At 42.9% G+C, this 20830-nt stretch overlaps 1 protein-coding gene across 4 annotated transcripts in view; it reads left to right on the top strand.

Moving 5' to 3' along the window:
• Window positions 1-20830, top strand: part of ogg1 (8-oxoguanine DNA glycosylase) — a 58262-nt gene that overhangs the window by 11446 nt on the left and 25986 nt on the right. For all 4 annotated transcript variants that reach the window (XM_063068358.1, XM_063068360.1, XM_063068357.1 and 1 more), the window contains exons 2-3: window positions 4610-4751; window positions 14160-14623. In XM_063068358.1, coding sequence (XP_062924428.1) covers window positions 4642-4751; window positions 14160-14623 — 574 coding nt within the window. In that variant the 5' untranslated portion in view covers window positions 4610-4641. The remainder of the gene's footprint in view (window positions 1-4609; window positions 4752-14159; window positions 14624-20830) is intronic.

Raw genomic sequence — 20830 nt, 5'->3', positions numbered from 1 at the left:
TTAAGAAATGTTTGGATAGGCACATGGATGTAAGGAAAATGGAGGGATATGGATATGGTGTAGGTAGGAGGGATTAATGTTTCAGTGTTTTTGATTTGCTTTTTAGATGGTTTGGCACAACATTGAGGGACAAATGGCCTGTTCCTGTGCTGTACTCGACTATATTCTATTACAGCTTGGGGTGTCAGAGTTTGGATTTCAATGCCAGCAGCCCTGAAATGTGTGGGTTTTCTCCAGGTGCTCCTGTTTCCTCCCACAGTCTAAAGACGTACCAGATAGACTACCTGGTCATTGTAAATTGACTGGTTATTAGGTTAATGTTAAATCAAGATTGCTGGCTGTGTGGGTCGAAGAACTGGAAGTACCTATCCTGCACTGATCTTTAAATAATAAATAAAATAAATTGCCTAACATCTAGAGCTGATTAAATTGAAATTTCCTCCAACAGAAAGAACAAAGTCTTTAGCTTTAATCAGTACATTCCCATGCACTTGAGACCATCACTCTTCCTGAAAGCTATATGAAGCTGAAGCAGATTTTTCTCAGCCTTGATGTCAGAGTGGACCTCACTTTGAAGTCCATGAAGTTTTGTTGAAGTGTATCTGTCCATTGCTTTGTTTTGGAAGTGAAGATGTAAAAATGCCGAGAGGAAAACATCCTAAAACTCTAATGCAATAACGACTAGATAACCAGATAATCTAGTGATGTTCAAATGGCAAGTTTAATTGTCATTCAACCATACGTGAATATCCATCAATGCAACCAAATGAAACAGTGTTCCTCTGGGGCCAAGCTGCACAACAGGCCAACAGTCAAAGATAGCACACAGAAGATAGCAGTAGTATACTGGCACACAAAAATATAATATAGTCCTAGTTCCAGAGTCAACAAATGTTGTCAGGAAGAGCAACACATTCGGTGATGTTGATTCAAGGATTTACAATTTGCCTAGAATGCAAAGGAGAACACACAATTTTTTAAAAATTTCACATTTTTTGTTTATTTTTTCACATAAATTCCATTGGCGCATATTTTATTGTGTATCTTGAATTTTTAGTGATGATTTGTGAATTATGGTGAACTTTCATTGTTGGAACTGCCATAATATGGTAAATGGTGGTCTTGGCAGTGAGTCTTGCAAATGAGGGCAAACAAAGCGCGAGAAATGACTGTCTCCCTGGGATGGCTGTTTCTTCTTTTTAACTTGCAATGAGATGTTGCAAAATTATTTTATGAAATAGAAAGAAGTCTTCATGTTTGAGGACGTTGGATTGTCACTCAAAGACCAAAGGCCTTTAGGTTCAGACCCAGGGAATAACTGTCAAATACAGTTTACTTAAAAGTAGATACTGTTTATTAGCAAGCTTGCATTCTCGGTTGGCAACACAGAGTCTCTGCTCACCAAGCTTGAGAAAATCTGCAGACAGGTGAGCCCAGAATACTGTTTGGAGCTGCAGATGCACATTGTTATCACATGTTTTGATAAGGGTAGACTGAGAAGCTTCTCATGCAACAAACACTTCTTCGTTCATACATTATTCTCACAGCACGACTTGTCAAGCTGCCAATAAGTCAGTTAGGTTTTAGCCCTTTTAATTCTGTATGTAATTCCTCACACCAACAATACAGTACATATATCATACAAAGCACATAATCCAAAATATTGCCATAAATAAGTTAACAAAATATAATTTCAAAATGCATTAAGTGCACTGTACGGGCTAAACATCAAACAGCTTGCTGTCCTAGTGATGAGATCATGGTGGTGCAGGGTATGTTATCTCACAGCCTGAGAGAAGCTGTTACTCAGTCTGCCAGTGCTAGTTCTGATGCTCCTTGTACCTCCTTCCTGACGGTAGTAGGTCAAAGAGATTGTGGGATGGATGGTAGGGATTCTCAACAATGCTCTGGGTCCTTCATGTATAATCCTTCTGGTAAATGCCACAAGTAGAGGGGAGGGAGACCCCAGAGATCCACTTGCGGTTTTTACTGTCCTTTATAGGGTCTTGTGATCTAATGCCTTGCAGCTTCTGTACCACACATTGATAGACAGAGTAAAGATGACAGATGTACATCTTTGAAAGACATGAGTGAACTTGAAGGGGTTTTATGATGATCTGGTAGTTTTATAGTGATCATTGTTACATGTAACTTAAAGAAAATCCAGATTATCAGTCATTTAAGTTCAAATTCCACAATGATGGGATTTGAACCCAAGTCTTTGACTTGTTAGTCCAGGCCACCAGCTTATAAATTCAGGAACTGTAACTGGGTTAGAATCACCGAACAAACATAGTACCCATTACCATGAAAGGAAATGTAATCAAATTCCAAAGTAAATTTATTATCAAATACACACATGTTGACAAAATTAATTTTTGCACAGCGGAGAGTATCCTAACTGGTTGCACCACTGTCTAATATGGAAACACCAATGGCCAGGGATAGAAAAGGCTACAGAAAATGGTGGATACAGCCCAGTCTATCATACACAAAACCCTCCCCACCATTGAGTACATTTACATGGAGGGCTGCCACAAGAAAGCAGCGTCCATCATCAAGGGCTCCACCATCCAGCCCATGCTGTCTCTTACTATTGCCATCAGGCAGGAAGTACAGAATCCTTCACTCCACTCCACCCAGTTCAGCAACACTTTATTTATTTAACAATACAGAACAGGATCTTCCAGTCCTTTGAGTCCTAGCCTAATCATGGGACAATTTACAATGATCAATTAACCCACTAACTGGTACGTTTTGGACTGTGGGAGGAAACTGGAGCACCCGGAGAACACATGGGTGATCACAGGGAGAATGTACAAACTCCTTACAGATGATGAAAGGAACTGACTCCAAACTCTGACACACCGAACTGTAATAGTGTCGCCCTCTGATGCACCGAACTGTAATAGTGTGGCACTCTGATGCACCGAACTGTAATAGTGTGGCACTCTGATGCACCGAACTGTAATAGTGTGGCACTCTGATGCACCGAACTGTAATAGTGTCGCACTCTGACGCACTGGACTGTAATAGTGTGGCACTAGCTGCTGACGTGAACTGCCTTCCTGCCCATTGGGTCTCACTGTTGATCTCATCCACCCGGTCCTAGCTTGACTTCACATGCTAGGACAGGCATATCCCTATCTCACCAGGGTATGAGATCCGCCAGCCACCCTTACCTGGTCTAGCCCTCCTGTTGAAGCGGTGTACCAGGGTATAGCTTCCGTTGCATGCAAACAGATACTTGGAGCCACAGGTGAGAGCTGAGTGTCTATTGAGGACCAAAGGTGAGTGGGCTGCCTCAGAATGGACACAACAAGCTCCTTCATCAGAGGTGTTACCCCTCCCTGGACACCCCATACACTCCATGCACTGGCATAATTGGGGTGCAGGAACATGCTGACTTTGTCATCTGTTTCTGGAAACTCAAGCTAGTGGTCATTGCGGGTGGTGTACTGAAGGTCTGAAGGTGGGAGATCTATCTCAATCATATACAATGGCTCAAGGGATTTTCCTGAGATTTAGAGATACAGCTCAGAATGGGCTCCTCCTGCCTTTCGTGCCAAACTGTCCAGAATTCCCCATTTTAACCCGAGCCTAATCACAGAACAATTTACAATGCCCAGTTAACCTACTAACCAGTACGTCTTTGGACTGCGGGTGGAATCCAGAGGACCAGGAGAAAACGCACGCATTCTATGGGGAGTTCATACAGACTCCTTACAGATCAAACTCCAAATCCTGATGCCCAACCTGCTATCCACTACGCTTCTGTGGATTAATGGCCTGCTCCATTTGTTGTGCACAAATTCAGCACCTAATGTAGAAATTATTTTGCATTTCATCTTTAAATAGTATTATTCAAGATCGTTTAAAGTCATTTCCTGTACACAAATGTAAAGGAGAACAAAGTAATTGTTGCCCTTGATCTCATGCAGCACAAAAAAAAAGCACAGTAAGGTAAGGAACTGAATAATAATTTTAAAAAACGCAGTAAATATAAATACACAGGAAAATTCGTTTTCATAGATTGATTGTATGTCCATAAAGTGACACTAGGCACAGGAGTGCCTGTACATAAGGTGACTGACCGGAAATAATAAAGTAGTGGTGGTTGGGGATGTGGCGAGGCGGGTTAGTGGGTGGAGGTGTTGATCAGCCTTACTGAAAGTAACTGTTTTTGAATCTGGTGGTCCTGGCAGTCACGTGTGAAATATTTAAATAACTAATAGAGATATTTACTGAGGCGACTGACCAGAGCAGTTCGGATTGGGCAATAAATACTAGCCGTGTCATCAATGCCACATATTCTAAAGAATATTTAAAACCCTGAAGGAACATTTGGCCCATCCAGATTATGCCAGCACACAGAGCAAGCCCATCAGTCTTGTCCTCCCGCTTAATTTCCCTGTAACCTTTTCTTTTTCACATGCTCATCAACTCCACCCTAGACTGCCCTGCCATCCACCTACACTAGGGGTAATTTACGAATTAACTTGCCACTTTTAGCTTTGGACATGATGTCCTTCCTCAATATGTGTGAAAATGGTTATTTGTCTATCTGAGCAGACCTTCATATTACTGTGTTACTGTATTAATTTTGCAGGAATCATCTTTTGTCAGCTTTTCGATCAAGTCATGCAAAGACTCAGTACACTGTCTGAATGCCCTTCGCTCTGGCGCTCAATCCCCTGTCCTCGCTCCGAGCTGAGGCTGGATATTGTGCTCTCCTGTGGTCAGTCCTTCCGGTAAGATTCAGCCTTTGCTGCAACTGGATAAGTCTGTTACCTCATCTGTGGAACTAGTTCATGCGGGCAGCACAGTAGCGTAGCGGTTAGTGTACAGCAGCAGCGACCCGGTTCAGTTCCCAATCTGTAAGCGTTTGACTGCATGGGTTTCCTGCAGGTACTCCAGTTTCCTCCCACATTCCAATGATAGATGGGTTCAGGATGGTAAGTTGTGTGCAGTCAATGTTGATGCTGGAAGTGTGGCCACACTTGCTGGCTTCCCAGCACAATCCCCGCTGATTTGATTTGATGGAAATGATGTATTTCACTGTATGGTTCGACAAACATGTGACAAATAAAGCTAATCTTTCATCTTTATCTTGTATGCATGAAGGCACATTAAAAACAAAACAGAGGAGAGGAAATCTGCTGCCTTTAACTGTTATGTAGCTTCGATTAAGGATCAGATTTACATCAAAATATGCAGTGAAATGTGTTGTTTGTATCAAAGCAAATCAGCAAAGATTGTGTTGGGCAGCCCGTCTATTAGTGCCCACCGAAAAGGCCTACAAACATAGAAACATAGAAAACCTACAGCACAATACAGGCCCTTCGGCCCACAAAGCTGTGCTGAACGTGTACTTACTCTAGAAATTATCTAGGATTACCCATAGCCCTCTATTTTCCTGAGCTCCATGTACCTATCCAGGAGTCTCTTAAAAGACCCTATTATATCCACCTCCACCACCATCACCGGTAGCCCATTCCTCGCACTCACCACCCTCTACGTAAAAATAACCTACCCCTGACATCTCCTCTATACCTACTTCCAAGCACATTAAAGCTGTGCCCTCTCATGTTAGCCATTTGAGCCCTGGAAAAAAGCCTCTGACTATTCACACAATCAATGCCTGTCATCACCTTGTACACTTCTATCAGGTCGCCCCTCATCCTCCGTCGCTCCAAGGAGAAAAGGCCGAGTTCACTCAACCTATTCTCGTAAAGCATGCTCCCCAATCCAGGCAACATCCTTGTAAATCTCCTCTGCACCCTTTCTATAGTTTCCACATCCTTCCTGTAGTGAGGTGACCAGAACTGAGCACAGTTCTCCAAGTGGGGTCTGACCAGGGTCCTATATAGCTGTAACATTACCTCTTGGTCCTTAAACTCAATCCCACGGTTGATGAAAGTCAACGCACCGTATGCCTTCTTAACCACACAGTCAACCTGCACAGCAAATTGAGTGTCCTATGGACTTGGACCTCAAGATTAGATTAGATTAGATTAGATTATGAGGACACTCAGTCCTCGTTTACTGTCATTTAGAAATGCATGCATGCATTAAGAAATGATACAATGTTCCTCCAGAGTGATATCACAAAAAAAACAGGACAAACCAAAGACTAACACTGACAAGACCACATAATTATAACATATAGTTACAGCAGTGCAAAGCAATAGCATATTTTGATAAAGAACAGACCGTGGGAATGGTAAAAAAAAAGTCTCAAAGTTCCGATCAACTCCTGATAGTCCCCGATAGCAGGTGGCAGAAGGAGAAACTCTCTCTGCCATAAACCTCCAGGCACTGACAACTGTCGATGCATTGGAAACACCCGACCCCAGCTGACTCTGAGTCGTTCCAAAAACTTCGAGCCTCCGACCAGCCCTTCGACACTGAGCACCATCTCTGCCGAGCGCCTGGACCCCATCCCGGCCGCTGAGCAACAAGCAAACCTGAGGATTTGGGGCCTTCCCCTCCGGAGATTCAGGATCACACAGTAACAGTGGCAGCAAAAAAGCCATCTCAGAAGTTTCTCCAGATGTTCCTCTGTTCTCTCACGTCTGTCTCCATCAAATCAGAATTGAGCACAGCACCCTGCTTGACAGATTACAGATATCATTCACCGGAGTGGCTGTGCAAGCTGTGTCGCACCACCATCTTCTCCTTCTCCTTACCGAAGAAAAGAGAAATCCCTCTAATCCTCCACAAAAATCTTACCATTGATATTATATTCTGCCGTCATATTTGACCTACCAAAATGAACCACCTCACACTTCTCACCCCAGTTTTGCATCCTATCGATGTCCTGCTGTAACCTTTGACAGCCCTCTGTACTATCCACAACATGCCCAACCTTTGTGTCATCAGCAAATTTACTAAACCATCCCTCCACTTCCTCATCCAGGTCATTTATAAAAATCACAAAGACTGAGTGTCCCAGAACAGATCCCTGAGGCACACCACTGGTCACTGACCTCCATGCAGAATATGACCCATCTACAACCACTCTTTGCCTTCTGTAGGCAAGCCAATTCTGGATCCGCAAAGCAAGGTCCCCTTGGATCCCATGTCTCCTTAATTTCTCAATAAGCCTTGCATGGGGTACCTTATCAAAAACCTTGCTGAAATCCATATACACTATATCTACTGCTCTATCTTCAACAATGTTTTCAGTCACATCCTCAAAAAAATTCAATCAGGCTCATAAGGCACGACCTGCCTTTGACAAAGCTATGCTGACTATTCCTAATCATATTATGCCTCTCCAAATGTTCATAAATCCTGCCTCTCAGGATCTTCTCCATCAACTTACCAACCACTGAAGTAAGACTCACCGGTCTATAATTTCCTGAGTTATCTCTAGTCCCTTTCTTGAATAAGGGAACAACATCCACAAACCTCCAATCCTCTGGAACCTCTCCAGACCCTATTGATGATGCAAAGATCATTGCCAGAGGATCAGCAATCTCCTCCCTCGCCTCCCACAGTAGCCTGGGGTATATCTTGTCCAGTCCTAGTGACTTATCCAACTTGCTGCTTTCCAAAAGCTCCAGCACTTCCTCTTTCTTAATGTCTATATGTTCAATCTTTTCAGTCTGCTGTAAGTCATCCCTACAATCACCAAGGTCCTTTTCCGTAGTGAATACTTAAGCAAAGTATTCATTAATTATCTCCACTATCTCCTCCGGTTCCATACACACTTTTGCACTGTCACACTTGTTGGTCCTATTCTCTCACGTCTTATCCTCTTGCTCTTTACATACTTGTAAAATGCCTTGGGGTTTTGCTTAATTCTGCTCGCCAAGGCCTTCTTATGGCCTCTTCTGGCTCCCCTAATTTCATTCTTAAGCTCCTTTCGGCTAGCCTTATAATTTTCTGGATCTCTATCATTACCTAGTTTTTTGAACCTTTCGTAAGCATTTCTTCCTGACTAGATTTTCAACAGCTTTTGTACACCATGGTTCCTGTACCCTACCATCCTTTCCCTGTCTCATTGGAATGTACCTCTGCAGAATGCCATGCAAATATCCCCTGAACATTTGCCACATTTCTTCTGCACATTTCCTTAAGAACATCTATTTCCAATTTATGCTTCCAAGTTCCTGCCTGATAGCTTCATATTTCCCATTTTCTCCAATTAAACGCTTCCCTAACTTGTCTGTTCCTATCCCTCTCCAATGCTTTGGAAAAGGAGATAGAACTATTTCCAGATTGCTCTCCCACTGAGAGACCTGACACCCAACCAGGATCATTTCCCAATACCAGATCAAGTACAACCTCTCCTCTTGTAGGCTTATCTACATATTGTGTCAGGAAACCTTCCTGAACATACCTAACAAACTGCACCCCATCTAAACTCCTCGCTGTAGGAAGATGTCAATCAATATTGAGGAAATTAAAATCTCCCACCATGACGACCCTGTTATTATTACACCTTTCCAGAACCTGTCTCACTATCTGCTCCTCTATATAAAAAAAATACCCAGTAGAGTTATTGACTCCTTCCTGTTCCTAACTTCCACCCACAGAGACTCTGTAGACAATCCCTCCATGTTTTCCTCCTTTTCTGCATCCATGACACTATCTCTGTTAGCAGTGCCACGCCCCCACCTCTTTTGCCTTCCTCCCTGTCCTTTCTGAAACATTTAAAGCCTGGCACTTGAAGTAACTATTCCTGCCCCTGAGCCATCCAAGTCTCTGTAATGGCCACAACATCATAGCTCCAAGTACTGATCCATGTTCTAAGCTCATTGGCTTTGTTCATGATGCTTCTTGCATTAAAGTAGACACATCTCAAACCATCAGTCTGAGCACATCCCTTCTCTATCACCTGCCTATCCTCCCTCTCACACTGCCTGCAAACTTTCTCTATTTGTGAGCCAACTGCCCCTTCCTCCGTCTCTTCAGTTGGGTTCCCACCCGCTAGCAATTCAAGTTCCTCAATTACGCCAATGCAGACAGGGAGAAATGGAGATGGGTCTCTGGGTAAAGAAATGCTTCCACTATCCAAAGCCAGTTTTAGTGAAGCACTGATGAAGGCAGACAACCTGAAATGTTACATATCCCTACAGATGCTGTCTGACTGACCTGCTGAGCTGTTTCACATTTTAGTTATATTATGACATAGAGTTGAATGGAAAAGTTCTATCCCTTTAATATTGCTCCGACAATGTTGTGTACGACTTAACTCATAGTAATATCCCCATTCAGACATTGTAATACCTAACATTGTTTTATTCTCTTTATATCTCTAGTGTGTTCATTTTCCTTTTTATTATTTCATGCTTGGTTCCTTAAGGTTGCAACAGCCGGGTCAACCCCTCCAACTGAAAGCCTCATTTCATGGCCTTGTGTGTTACTGATGAGACCAGCGTTTCATGGTTACCTCCTTAGACCACTGCTCAGCTGTCCATTGAACTGTGACAGTGCGTGGGTGGGGTAAAGGAACTGCAGAGCTTTGGTATTACAGGGTCGTTCCAGCCCTTTACAGGGGATGACTAATAATGAACCATTTTGCTGTGTGACATATAGAGTAGATCTGATAACAATGGCCGATCAATATGGTGTTAGTTAACCAGGAGTATTTTATTCAGTAGCTGCACGTCCCTGGGCCTGTGAATTAGTCCTTCAGCAGTGGTGCAGATATAGAATTGCCCTTCACATCACAATTGATCTACAGCCAGGTGTTTGTATGTCTGAGTGAGGGATGCAATGGAAAATGGGGGCCCTCTTCTTGTAATTACTGAGGGAAGAATCTAATGACCTCAACACAATACAACCTGACACCCTCTGGTCTCTGACATTTTCATCCCAATGGACTCGCGTTTTTTCACAGACATACTGTCCCTCCAAAACTCCAAACTACACCAGGATGTTCTGAGGGCCCTCCGATTTTTAAAAAAGCTAAAGAATAAACCATAAACTCAAGAGCTTCTGCAGATGCTGGACATCTACAGCAATACACACAAATGCTGGAGAAACTAGGCAGGTCAAGCATCATCTATGGAGAGGAATAAGCAATTGACATTTTGGGTCAAAACCCTTCTTCAGGACTGGAGAAGAAGGGGGAAGATGCTAGAATAAGAAGGTGGGAAGAGGGGAAGGAAGATGGTTAGGAGGTGATAGGTAAAGCCAGTTGGGTGGGAAAGGTGAAGGGCTGGAGAGGAAGGAGTCTGATTGGAGAGGAGAGCAGACCTTGGGAGAAAGGAAAGGAGGGGCACCAGGGGGAGGTGATAGGCAGGTGAGAAGACATAAGAGTGGGGAATAGAAGAAGAGGGATTTTTTTTTACCAGAAGGATAATTGAGTGGGCTCAAGAACAAGCCAGTTCCCCTCCACCAGTGCATTCATTTGGCTGGATAAATGCATTCTCACATTGAACAACTCCCCCCAGTTATAGAATCAAAGGTGTGGCATTGAGAATTTACTTTGGTCAGCTGTGGGATATATGCAGCTGTCTTTGTTCAGTCCTATTCAGGCCCTTCCCTCTGTTAGTGACAGGCATCTATTACAAGCCCACACATGTCCATATCCATCCTAACTATTCCTTCCCCCACCCTGCTCTGTAATGTCTTCATTCCATTCTCCCAGTTCTTTTGTCTCCATTTTATCTGTTGTGATGGCAAGACCTTCCACAAAGTTGCTTCTGAAGTATGTAACTTTCTTCCTGAACTGTAGCTTGTTGGCAGAGCCCTCAGCCGCATATTGCTGATTTCCTGCACCTCTTCTCTCTCTCCTTTTCCAGCAGAATTCCCATGCTCTTCACTTTACACTCCTGCAACCTTCACATTAAGGAAATGATAGTTCATAATCTCCACCACGCTCTCCAAAGGGACTTCGCCCCTTTATCATAACATTTCCCATGCTACCACAGCTGATGCAATGACTGCTTTCAATTGGTAAATTGGTCTATTATTGTCATTTGCACCCAGGTACACTGAAAGCGTTCAAAGGTTCAGTTCAAAATAAACATTATCAAGTGACATATATCACCTGAGATTCATTTTTTGTGAGCATTCCCAGTAAGTACAGTGAAACAACAGAATCAATGAAAAACTGCGCACAAAGATGAACAACCAACCAGTGTACAAAAGACTACAAATGGTGCAAATACAAAAAAGAAAGACATAATAATAATAAATATTGAGAATAGTGAGTTGTAAAGTCCTTGAAAGTGAATCCATAGGTTGTGGAATCAGTTCAGTGTTGGGGGTGAGTGAAGTTATCCATGCTGGTTCAGGAGCCTGATGGCTGAGGGGCAATAACTGTTCCTGAACCTGGTGGTGGTGTCGATACTCATGATTGTGTGGCTAAGTATAGCTTGTATGCCATCTCTAAATTGGCTGGTGATGTAACCATTGTTGGCAGAATCTGAGATGGAGCCAACAGGGCGTACAGATGCGAGTTATACCAGCTAGATGAGTGGTGTCACAGTGACAAACTTGCACTCAGCATCAGTAAAACCAAAGAGCTGATTGTGGACGTCAGGAAGGGAAAGGTGAAGGAACACATACCAATCCTCAAGGAGGGATCAGAAGTGGAGAGAGTGAGCAATTTCAAGTTCCTGGGTGTCAGGACCTCTGAGGATCTACCGTAACCTTGTCTGAACATCTCGACACAGCTGTAGAAGACAAAACAGTAGCTATATTTCATTCGGAGTTTGAGGAGATTTGGTTTGTCAGCTAAAATACTCTAAAACTTCTATAGATGTACCATGGAGAGTATGCTGACAGGCTGCATCACTGTCTGGTATGTGGTGGGGGGAGGGGGGAGCTACTGCACAGGACCGAAAGAAGCTGCTGTGGGTTGTAAATTTAGTTGGCTCCATTTTGGGTACTAGCCTCTGTAATATCCAAGACATCTTCAAGGAGTGGTGCCTCAGAAAAGAGGTGTACATTATTAAGGACCCCATCACCCAGGACATGCCATCTTCTCATTCTTACTGTCAGGAAGCATGTACAAAAGCCTGAAGGCACACACTCAGCAATTCAGGAACAGCTTCCCCTCTGCCATCCAATTCCTAAATGGACATTGAACCCATGAACACTACCTCACTTTTTTATATTATTTCTGTTTTTGCACTATTTTTAATTTAACTACTTAATAAGTATATATATTTACTGTAATAGATTTACAGTGGTGCAAGGAAGTTTATGAACCCTGTAGAATTTTCTGTATTTCTGTATAAATATGACCTAAATTTGATCAGATCTTCATGTAAATCCTAAAACTAGATAAACAGAACCCAATTAAATAAATAACACAAAACATTATACTTGTTCATTTATTTATTAAGAAAAATGATCTAATATTTCAAGTGTTTTTTGGAAAAAGTATGTGAATCTTTGCTTTCAGTAACTGGTGTGATGCCACCCCCGTACAGCAATAACTTCAACCAAACATTTCCAGTGACTGTTGATCAGTCTTACTAGGAGGAATTTTAGCCCATTCCTCCTTACAAAACTGCTTCAACTCTGGGATGTTGGTGGGCTTCCTTGCATGAACTGCTTGCTTCAGGTCCTTCCACAACATTTTTATAGGATTAAGGTCAGGACTTGGAAAACCAATTTCCCCCGGGATCAATAAAGTATGACTATGACTATGACTATGACTATGACTTTGACTTGGCCATTCCAAAAGACAAAATTTTCTTCTTTTTAAGTCATTCTGTTATTGAATTACTTTTGTCTTTTGGATCATTGTCTTGTTGCATTATTCAACTTCTATTAAGCTTCAGGTGATGGACTGCTACCCTGACATACTCCTGTAAAATGTCTTGATATAATCTTGAATTCATTCTTCCCTCAAAAATTGCGAGCTGTCCAGGCCTGAGGCAGCAAAGCAGCCCCAAACCACGATTCTCCTTCCACCATGCTTCACACATTGAGATGAGGTTTTTTTGTGTTGGTGTGCAGTGTCCTTTTCCCTCCAAACATAGCAATGTGCATTTCTGCCAAAAAGTTCAACTTTTGTACCATCTGTCTGCAGACCATTGTCCCAGAAGCATTATAGAACATCCAGGTGCTCTTTTGCAAACTTGAGACATGCAGCAATGTTCTTTTGGAGAGCATTGGTTTCCTCTGTGGTGTCCTTCCATGAACACCATTCTTGTTCAGTGTTTTTCTTACAGTGGATACATGAACAGAGACTTAAGCAAGTTCTAGAGATTTCTGCAGATCTTTTGCTGTTACCCTTGGGTTCTTTTTCACCTTCTTCAACATGGGATGTTGTGCTTTTGGTGTGATCTTTGCAGGATGCCCAATCCTAGGGAGGGTAGCAACAGAACTGAGTTTCCTCCATTTATAGACGATTTCTTTTACTGTGGACTAATAAACTCTCAGGTCTTTAGAAAAGCTTTTGTAGCCTTTTCCTGATTCATGCATCTCTCCAATTCTTCTTCTGAGGTCCTCTGAAAGTTGTCTTGATTGAGGGATGGTGCACATAAACAGATGTTGAGAAGAGCAGGTTCTGTCAGTAACCTGACTTTGTGTGTCTTTTTATAGGGGTGAGCACGTCTACAATCCACACCTCTAAACTTATAACATTGATTGGAACACCTGACTCCAAATAGCTTTTGTAGAAGGCATTACCCTGGAGGTTCACTTACTTTTTCCAACAAATACATGTAAGATTTGATCAGTTTTTTCAATGAATAAATGAACAATAATAGTTTTTTGTGTTATTTATTTAATCAGGTTCTCTTTATCTAGTTTTAGGACTTAGGTGAAGATATGATCACATTTTAGGTCATACTTATGCAGAAATAGAGAAAATTTGATATGGTTCACAAATTTTCTAGCACCACTGTACTTATTTATTTTTTTCCTATATTATCATGTATTGCATTGTACTGCTGCCACTTAGTTAACAAATTTCACGATATATGCCGGCAATATTAAACCTGATTCTGATTCTGATTAGTGGAGCCCAGCACAGGTTGGGTGGTCACTTCATGGAGCATCTTCATGCAGTCTGTAGGACCAATCCTGAGCTACCAGTGGTGCTGTCACTTTAATTGTCCATTCCATTTACAATCTGACCTAACTGTGTGATTCCCACAAAGCTCAATGTGAGCTTGAGGAACAGGCTCTCCTTTTCAGTCTCCCAGAGTCAAACTCAACAATTTAATGAAGACTCTGTTTTACAGATGGCGGGAGAAGAGCCCTGGACATTGGACAGGAGTCTTGGCCAGTCGTGTGTGGATATTGACACAGACCCCGACTCACATCTGGTACCAGACTTACTACAAGGAGACAGATAGTGCTCTGCAGGAACCAACGGGGCACAGAAAGAGGAAAGGCCTGCTGACAAGTCAGGTCAGTGTTAAGATGAGAAAGGAAAACACTTTGAAAAGAAAACGAAGAAGAGAAGATGGGAATGCTCAACATGCTGCGAAGATGTTTGCTGAAGAGAAGGTGGAACCAGTGGAGTGCACACAGCAGATCACTGACACCACGCACGGAACATCGAGGCAGGAGTCAGCAACTGCCGGTCAGGAGGAGGACAAGATTTTGCGCGACTATTTTCAGCTGCATGTGCGGCTGAGCGACCTGTACTCCCTGTGGATGCAAGCTGACAAGCACTTTGCACAGGTGGCTCAGGACTTCCCAGGTAGGTGTGTCAGTGAAGGAAGAACTTATCGTCTTGAGTTTACTTAGAAGGGACTGCTGCCTGTACTGACAGCTTGCATTCCTCGTGTAGCCCCGGACTATATCCACATATACCAAATACAGTCGATTCTGGTTTATTGGATCACCAGTTAATGGGCGAAGCCTTTATTTGGGACAACTCCTAAAGAGCAAACACTAAATAGACACAATAGCTGGAATTTCCTTCATTTATGTGGGACATTCTTCCACTAAGTTGGGGCAGGAGACTGTTGTCGAACAGTTTCTGACCAGTGTCACTTACGTGCACTTGTGTGGCCATTAGATACTACACCTTGCTTAGACTAAACAGTTTTTAAATAGTGATGGTTGCATGTGATTATATTCAAAAAGCAGTGATTTTTGTCACTGATAGTTGGCGAAAAATAAGCAATAAGACAATTTGGAAGTGTTTTGCTCGCCGCAGTTTCAATCATTCAGGTTGGAGATGCCAGGAAGTTCAAAGTAAATTTATTACCAAAGTACATGAATGTCACCACATACAACCCCGAGATTCATTTTCCTGTGGGCAAACTCAACAAATCAGTAGAATAGTAACCAGAGTGCAGAAACCAATAAATGGTGCAAATGCAAACATAAATAAATAGCAATAAATAATGAGAACATGAGATAATGAGATAAAGGGTCCTTAAAGTGAGATCATTGGTGGTAGGGGCACTTCAATGATGGGGCAAGTAGTGTAGTTATCCCGTTTTATTCAACAGCCTGATGGCTCTTGAACCTGGTGGTGCATGTCCTGAGGCCCCTGCACCTTCTGCCTGATGGCAGCAGTGAGAAGAGAGCATGACCTGGATGGTGGGGATCTCTGATGGATGCTGCGTTCCTACGACAGCATTTCATGTAGACGTGCTCAATGGTTGAGAGGGCTTTACCCTGGTGTACTGGGCCGAATCCACTACCTTTTGTAGAATTTTTCATTCTAAAGCATTAGTGTTTCCATACCAGGCCATGATGCAGCCCGTCAATATACTCTCCATTACACATCTATAGAAATTTGTCAATGTTGTAGATGTCATTCCAATTCTCTACAGACTCCGAAGGAAATAGAATCCCTGCCGTGCTTTCTTCGCAACTGCACTTACGTGCTGGGTCCGGGACTGGTTCTCTGAAATTATAACACCCAGGAATTTAAAGCTGCTAACCCTCTCCACTTCTGATCCTCCAGTAGGGACTGGCTCAGGGACCTCTGGTTTCCCTCTCCTGAAGTCGACAATCTGTTCCTTGGTCTTGCTGACATTCAGTGAGAGGGTGTTGTTATGACAACACTCAGCCAAATTTTCAATCTCCCTCCTGAATGCTAATTCCTCACCACCTTTCATTCAGCCCACAAGTGTCAAAATGACCGAGAATGAAAATGAAACTATTTCATTACTTCAACAAGTTATGAATTACGAAGAATTTGAAGGGATCTTGAATGTTATAATGAAAATGAAAATTTGGAGGACGCAGTCATCTAAAGCATTGCACCAGGTGTCTGCACTAATTTTGTTCATTTACAGTCAATCATAAGAACATGACAGTTGAATTCCTCCATTAATAACTATCAAGTACACAGTTTTATAACCATAAGAGTTTTGGTAGTATTCTAATTTGTTCTGTATTATATTTAAATACCAGTACATTTTGGCCCAATTATGTGGTTGTCCCAAATAGCTGAAATTTCAGAGAAATAGTTAAAAAGGTATAAAAAAGACAAACTGAGTAACAAATTGTGTATTAAAATGAAATGCAGAACAAATTATTATGACCAATACTACTTGTGTACTATAAAACTGTGTATTAGTTTCAACCTAATACTTACTGACAGAGGAATTCATCCGGTGTATGCTGTCATATCCTTTTGTTTGACTGTAAAAGAACAAAATCAACATAGGCACCCTGTGCAGATAATGGACTGCATTCAAACAATGCATCCACTAAATCTTCATGTTCAAAGGTCAAATTTAATGTCAGAGAAATGTATATAATATACATCCTGAAATGCTTTTTCTTTGCAAACATCCACAAAAACAGAGAAGTGCCCCAAAGAATGACGACAATTAAATGTGAGAACGCCAAAGTCCTCCCCAGCTCCCTCCTACCGCGCATAAGCAGCAGCAAGCAACGATCAATCCCCCCTCCCTCCACCAGCAAATAAAAAGCGCATCGGTACCATCACCGAGCCCAAGCGTGTGCTAGGCAATAGCAAAAGCACAGCCCAAAGTTACCCCTAAGGCTTCACATTTCATCCAACGTTCAACAATCCACAGGTTTTCTCTCTCTCCCTGGCAAGGGAGAGGGAGGTGTCCTCATTTTCACAGGGAGCGGGAGATATAACAACAACCCGCTAGTTTACGATGTTAAAAGTCTGTTTCGTCACTTTTTTCAAGCTCTGTGTCTGAAGATCGCAAAGACTTCAGGTGTTCAGGTTTTCCAGCCTCCCCGACGACACCCAAGTCTCCTGCCATGACACCGACCCTCGATACGCCTGTCTCCAGAGCCCTGAGATCTTAGGCTTCCAAACACGATCGAGATTCTCAGGCTAAACCCTTGGCATGTGGGATAGCGGCCAGTTGTGAAACCCTGAGAATGGGTCCCGTTCCCGCAAAGAACCGAAGCCCGTGAGTAACTCCAGGTCAGGGTCTTCAAAAGATCCCTGAAAGGGAAAGGGAACACAAGCATGCGCAACTGACACTATTTAACAACTGTTCACTCTAACCACACTGGTGTCTGACTGTGCACGACTGACACTGGCTAAAAACTGTTCAACAACAGTCTTCTGCCCCAATTAAGCAGCGTCGTTTCCCAATTAAACGAAGGAATCCTGGCTATTTTCTTGATTAGTTTTTGTTCAAGAGTTGTCCCAAATAAATGACTAACCTGATTAAACGATTGCCCAATTAATCGGAATCCACAAATGGTTCTAATGTGATACTTATTCAAAGTATAGAAACTTTGGATCTGTTCTGTATATGAGAGTCAGACATACAGAGTGCCAGTGCATTGGTTATATGGTTGTAATGATGTGATGGTGTAGTGATGTTGTAAATTGGTAAAGAGAGCATCTAATGGTAGTGAATATACAGCTGCAGTGGCATGATTATGTTATCAAACTAATAATGCAGAGAAGTTCAAATAGTCTGATTTTTTTTAAAGAAACACTGGTTATGAAAGTTGGTGTCAGTAAAACTAACCTTGTTGATAAACCTGGTCTTGATGAAGGGTCTTGGCCCAAAATGTCAATTGTTTATTCATTTCCATTATGTTAATTGTTGGTTTACAGCTAAAATCCCAGCAATTCATTAATGCTGGACGCTGTCCGTCCCAGTTTGACCCACGTGTAGCACCAATCCTGCACCAACACGGCTAAACTGCCTAGCAGCATTGCCAGGGAAAGTAGGCCACAGTCAGCATGGTTTCCTTAAGGGGAAATATTGCCTAACAAATCTATTGGAATTCTTTGGGGAAATAGCAAGCAGCATAAACAAAATTGTGTTAGTGAATGTTGTTTCATTTTACCATGGATAGAGCAATGGCTGATTGGCAGGAGGCAAAGAGTGGGAATAAAGTGAGCCGTTTCTGATTGTTGCCAGTAACCAGTGGTGTTCTGCAGGGGTCATTGTTGGTGCTTCCTTTCACATTATATGTTAATGATTTGGATGTCAGAGTTGATGGCTTTGTGCCAAGTTTGCAGATGATACAAAGATAGATGGAGGGGCAGGTGGTGCTGAGGAAGCAGGAAGTCTGCAGAAGGACACTGACAGTTTGAGAGAATGAGCAAAGAAGTGGCAGATGGGGAATATTGTCTAGGGAAATGTATGGTCATGCGCTTTGGTAGAAGGAATAGAGGCATAATTTATTTTCTAAATGCGGAGAAAATTTAAAAATCAGAGTGTAAAGGGACTTGGGAGATCTTATTCAGGATTCCCTGAAGGTAAACTTGAGGATTTCCTAAAGTTTAACTTGTGGGTTGAGCTGGTGGTAGGGAAGGCAAGGCAAGTGCAATTTTAGCTTTCATTTCAAGAGGTCCAGAATATAAAAACAAGGGTATAATGCTGAGTCTTTTTAAGGCATTGGTAAGACTGCACTTGAAGCACTGTGAGCAAATTTGGGTCCCTTATATGAGAAAAGATGTGCTGGCATCAGAAAGGGGCCAGAGGAGGTTCACAAGAGTAATTCCAGGAATGAAAGGGTTAATGTATGAGGAGCGTTTGATGGTTCTGGGTCTGTACTCAATGGTGTTTAGAGGAATGAAGTGGGGATCTCATTGAATCATGTTGAATATTGAAAGGTCCAAATACAGAGAATGTGGAGAGGAGTTTCCTATAGTGGGAATGTCGAGGACCAGAGGGCACAGATAGAGTAGATGTGGAGAGGATGTTTCCTATAGTGGGAAGTCGAGGGCCAGAGGGCACAGATAGAGTGGATGTGGTGAGGATGTTTCCTATATTGGGAAGTCGAGGGCCAGAGGGCACAGATAGAGTGGATGTGGAGAGGATGTTTCCTATAGTGGGAATGTTGGGGGCCAGAGGGCACAGATAGAGTGGATGTGGAGAGGATGTTTCCTATAGTGGGAGTGTTGAGGGCCAGAGGGCACAGATAGAGTGGATGTGGAGAGGATGTTTCCTATAGTGGGAATGTCGAGGACCAGAGGGCACAGATAGAGTGGATGTGGAGAGGATGTTTCCTATAGTGGGAGTGTCGAGGACCAGAGGGCACAGATAGAGTGGATGTGGAGAGGATGTTTCCTATAGTGGGAGTGTCGAGGACCAGAGGGCACAGATAGAGTGGATGTGGAGAGGATGTTTCCTATAGTGGGAGTGTCGAGGACCAGAGGGCACAGATAGAGTGGATGTGGAGAGGATGTTTCCTATAGTGGGAATGTTGGGGGCCAGAGGGCACAGATAGAGTGGATGTGGAGAGGATGTTTCCTATAGTGGGAGTGTTGAGGGCCAGAGGGCACAGATAGAGTGGATGTGGAGAGGATGTTTCCTATAGTGAGAGTGTCGAGGGCCAGAGGGCACAGATAGAGTGGATGTGGAGAGGATGTTTCCTATAGTGGGAAGTTGAGGGCCAGAGGGCACAGATAGAGTGGATGTGGTGAGGATGTTTCCTATATTGGGAAGTCGAGGGCCAGAGGGCACAGATAGAGTGGATGTGGAGAGGATGTTTCCTATAGTGGGAGTGTCGAGGGCCAGAGGGCACAGATAGAGTGGATGTGGAGAGGATGTTTCCTATATTGGGAAGTCGAGGGCCAGAGGGCACAGATAGAGTGGATGTGGAGAGGATGTTTCCTATAGTAGGAAGTCTAGGGCCAGAGGGCACAGCCTCAGAATAGTTGGACATCCAGTTAGAACAGAGATAAGGAGGAATTTCTGTAGCCGAGTGTAGTGAATCTGTGGAATTCAGATGGCTGTGGAGGTCAAGTCATTGAGTATATTGAAAGCAAAGGTTAATAGGTTTTTGATCAGTCAGGGTATCGAAGGTTACGGGGAGAAGGCAGGAGAATGGGGTTGAGAGGGATAATAAATTAGCCATGATTGAATGGTGGAGCAGATACGATGGGCCAAATGGCCCAATTCTGCTTGTATGTTTTATGGTCTAAACAAATAACCAGAACCACAACAGAAACTTCTGAAGTTCTTTGCATATGAGGCAATAAAATAATTCAGGAACTTGTCCAAAATAGAAGCTCCACATACCTGCCGTACCATTCAATAAGAACATAAAATATAGAACAGTCCGGTACAGGTGTTGTGCTGATCTACATAAACCTACACCAAGTTCAATCTAACCCTTTCCTCCCACATAGCCCTCCATTTTTCTTTCATCCATGTACCTTTCTAGGAATCTCTTAGACGTTCCTAATGTACGAGCCTCTACCATCACTGTGTTCTACGCACCAGCCACTGTCTGTGTATTAAAAAAGACCCTGCATGAGAACACCCCTCAAGCTTCCCCAGCCATTCAATAAGACTACAGTCTTGTACCAGCTTGGCTAATGTTCAACTCATTTCCATTTTCCTGTACTAGCCCCATCTCCTTTGACTCCCTGAATATCCAAATCCAAAATTCTTCCACAGTTTTAAACTGAGGTTATTTATTTATTTAATTTAGCGATACAGCATGGAATAGGCCCATCAAGCTGCGCCACCAGCAACCCTCCAACTTA

This window comes from Mobula hypostoma, chromosome 15 (genome assembly GCF_963921235.1).
Source record: "Mobula hypostoma chromosome 15, sMobHyp1.1, whole genome shotgun sequence".
In the NCBI taxonomy this organism is placed as follows: Eukaryota; Metazoa; Chordata; class Chondrichthyes; order Myliobatiformes; family Myliobatidae; genus Mobula; species Mobula hypostoma.
The sequence above is the reverse complement of the archived record's forward strand: the minus strand, read 5'-3'. Positions and strand labels throughout refer to the sequence as shown.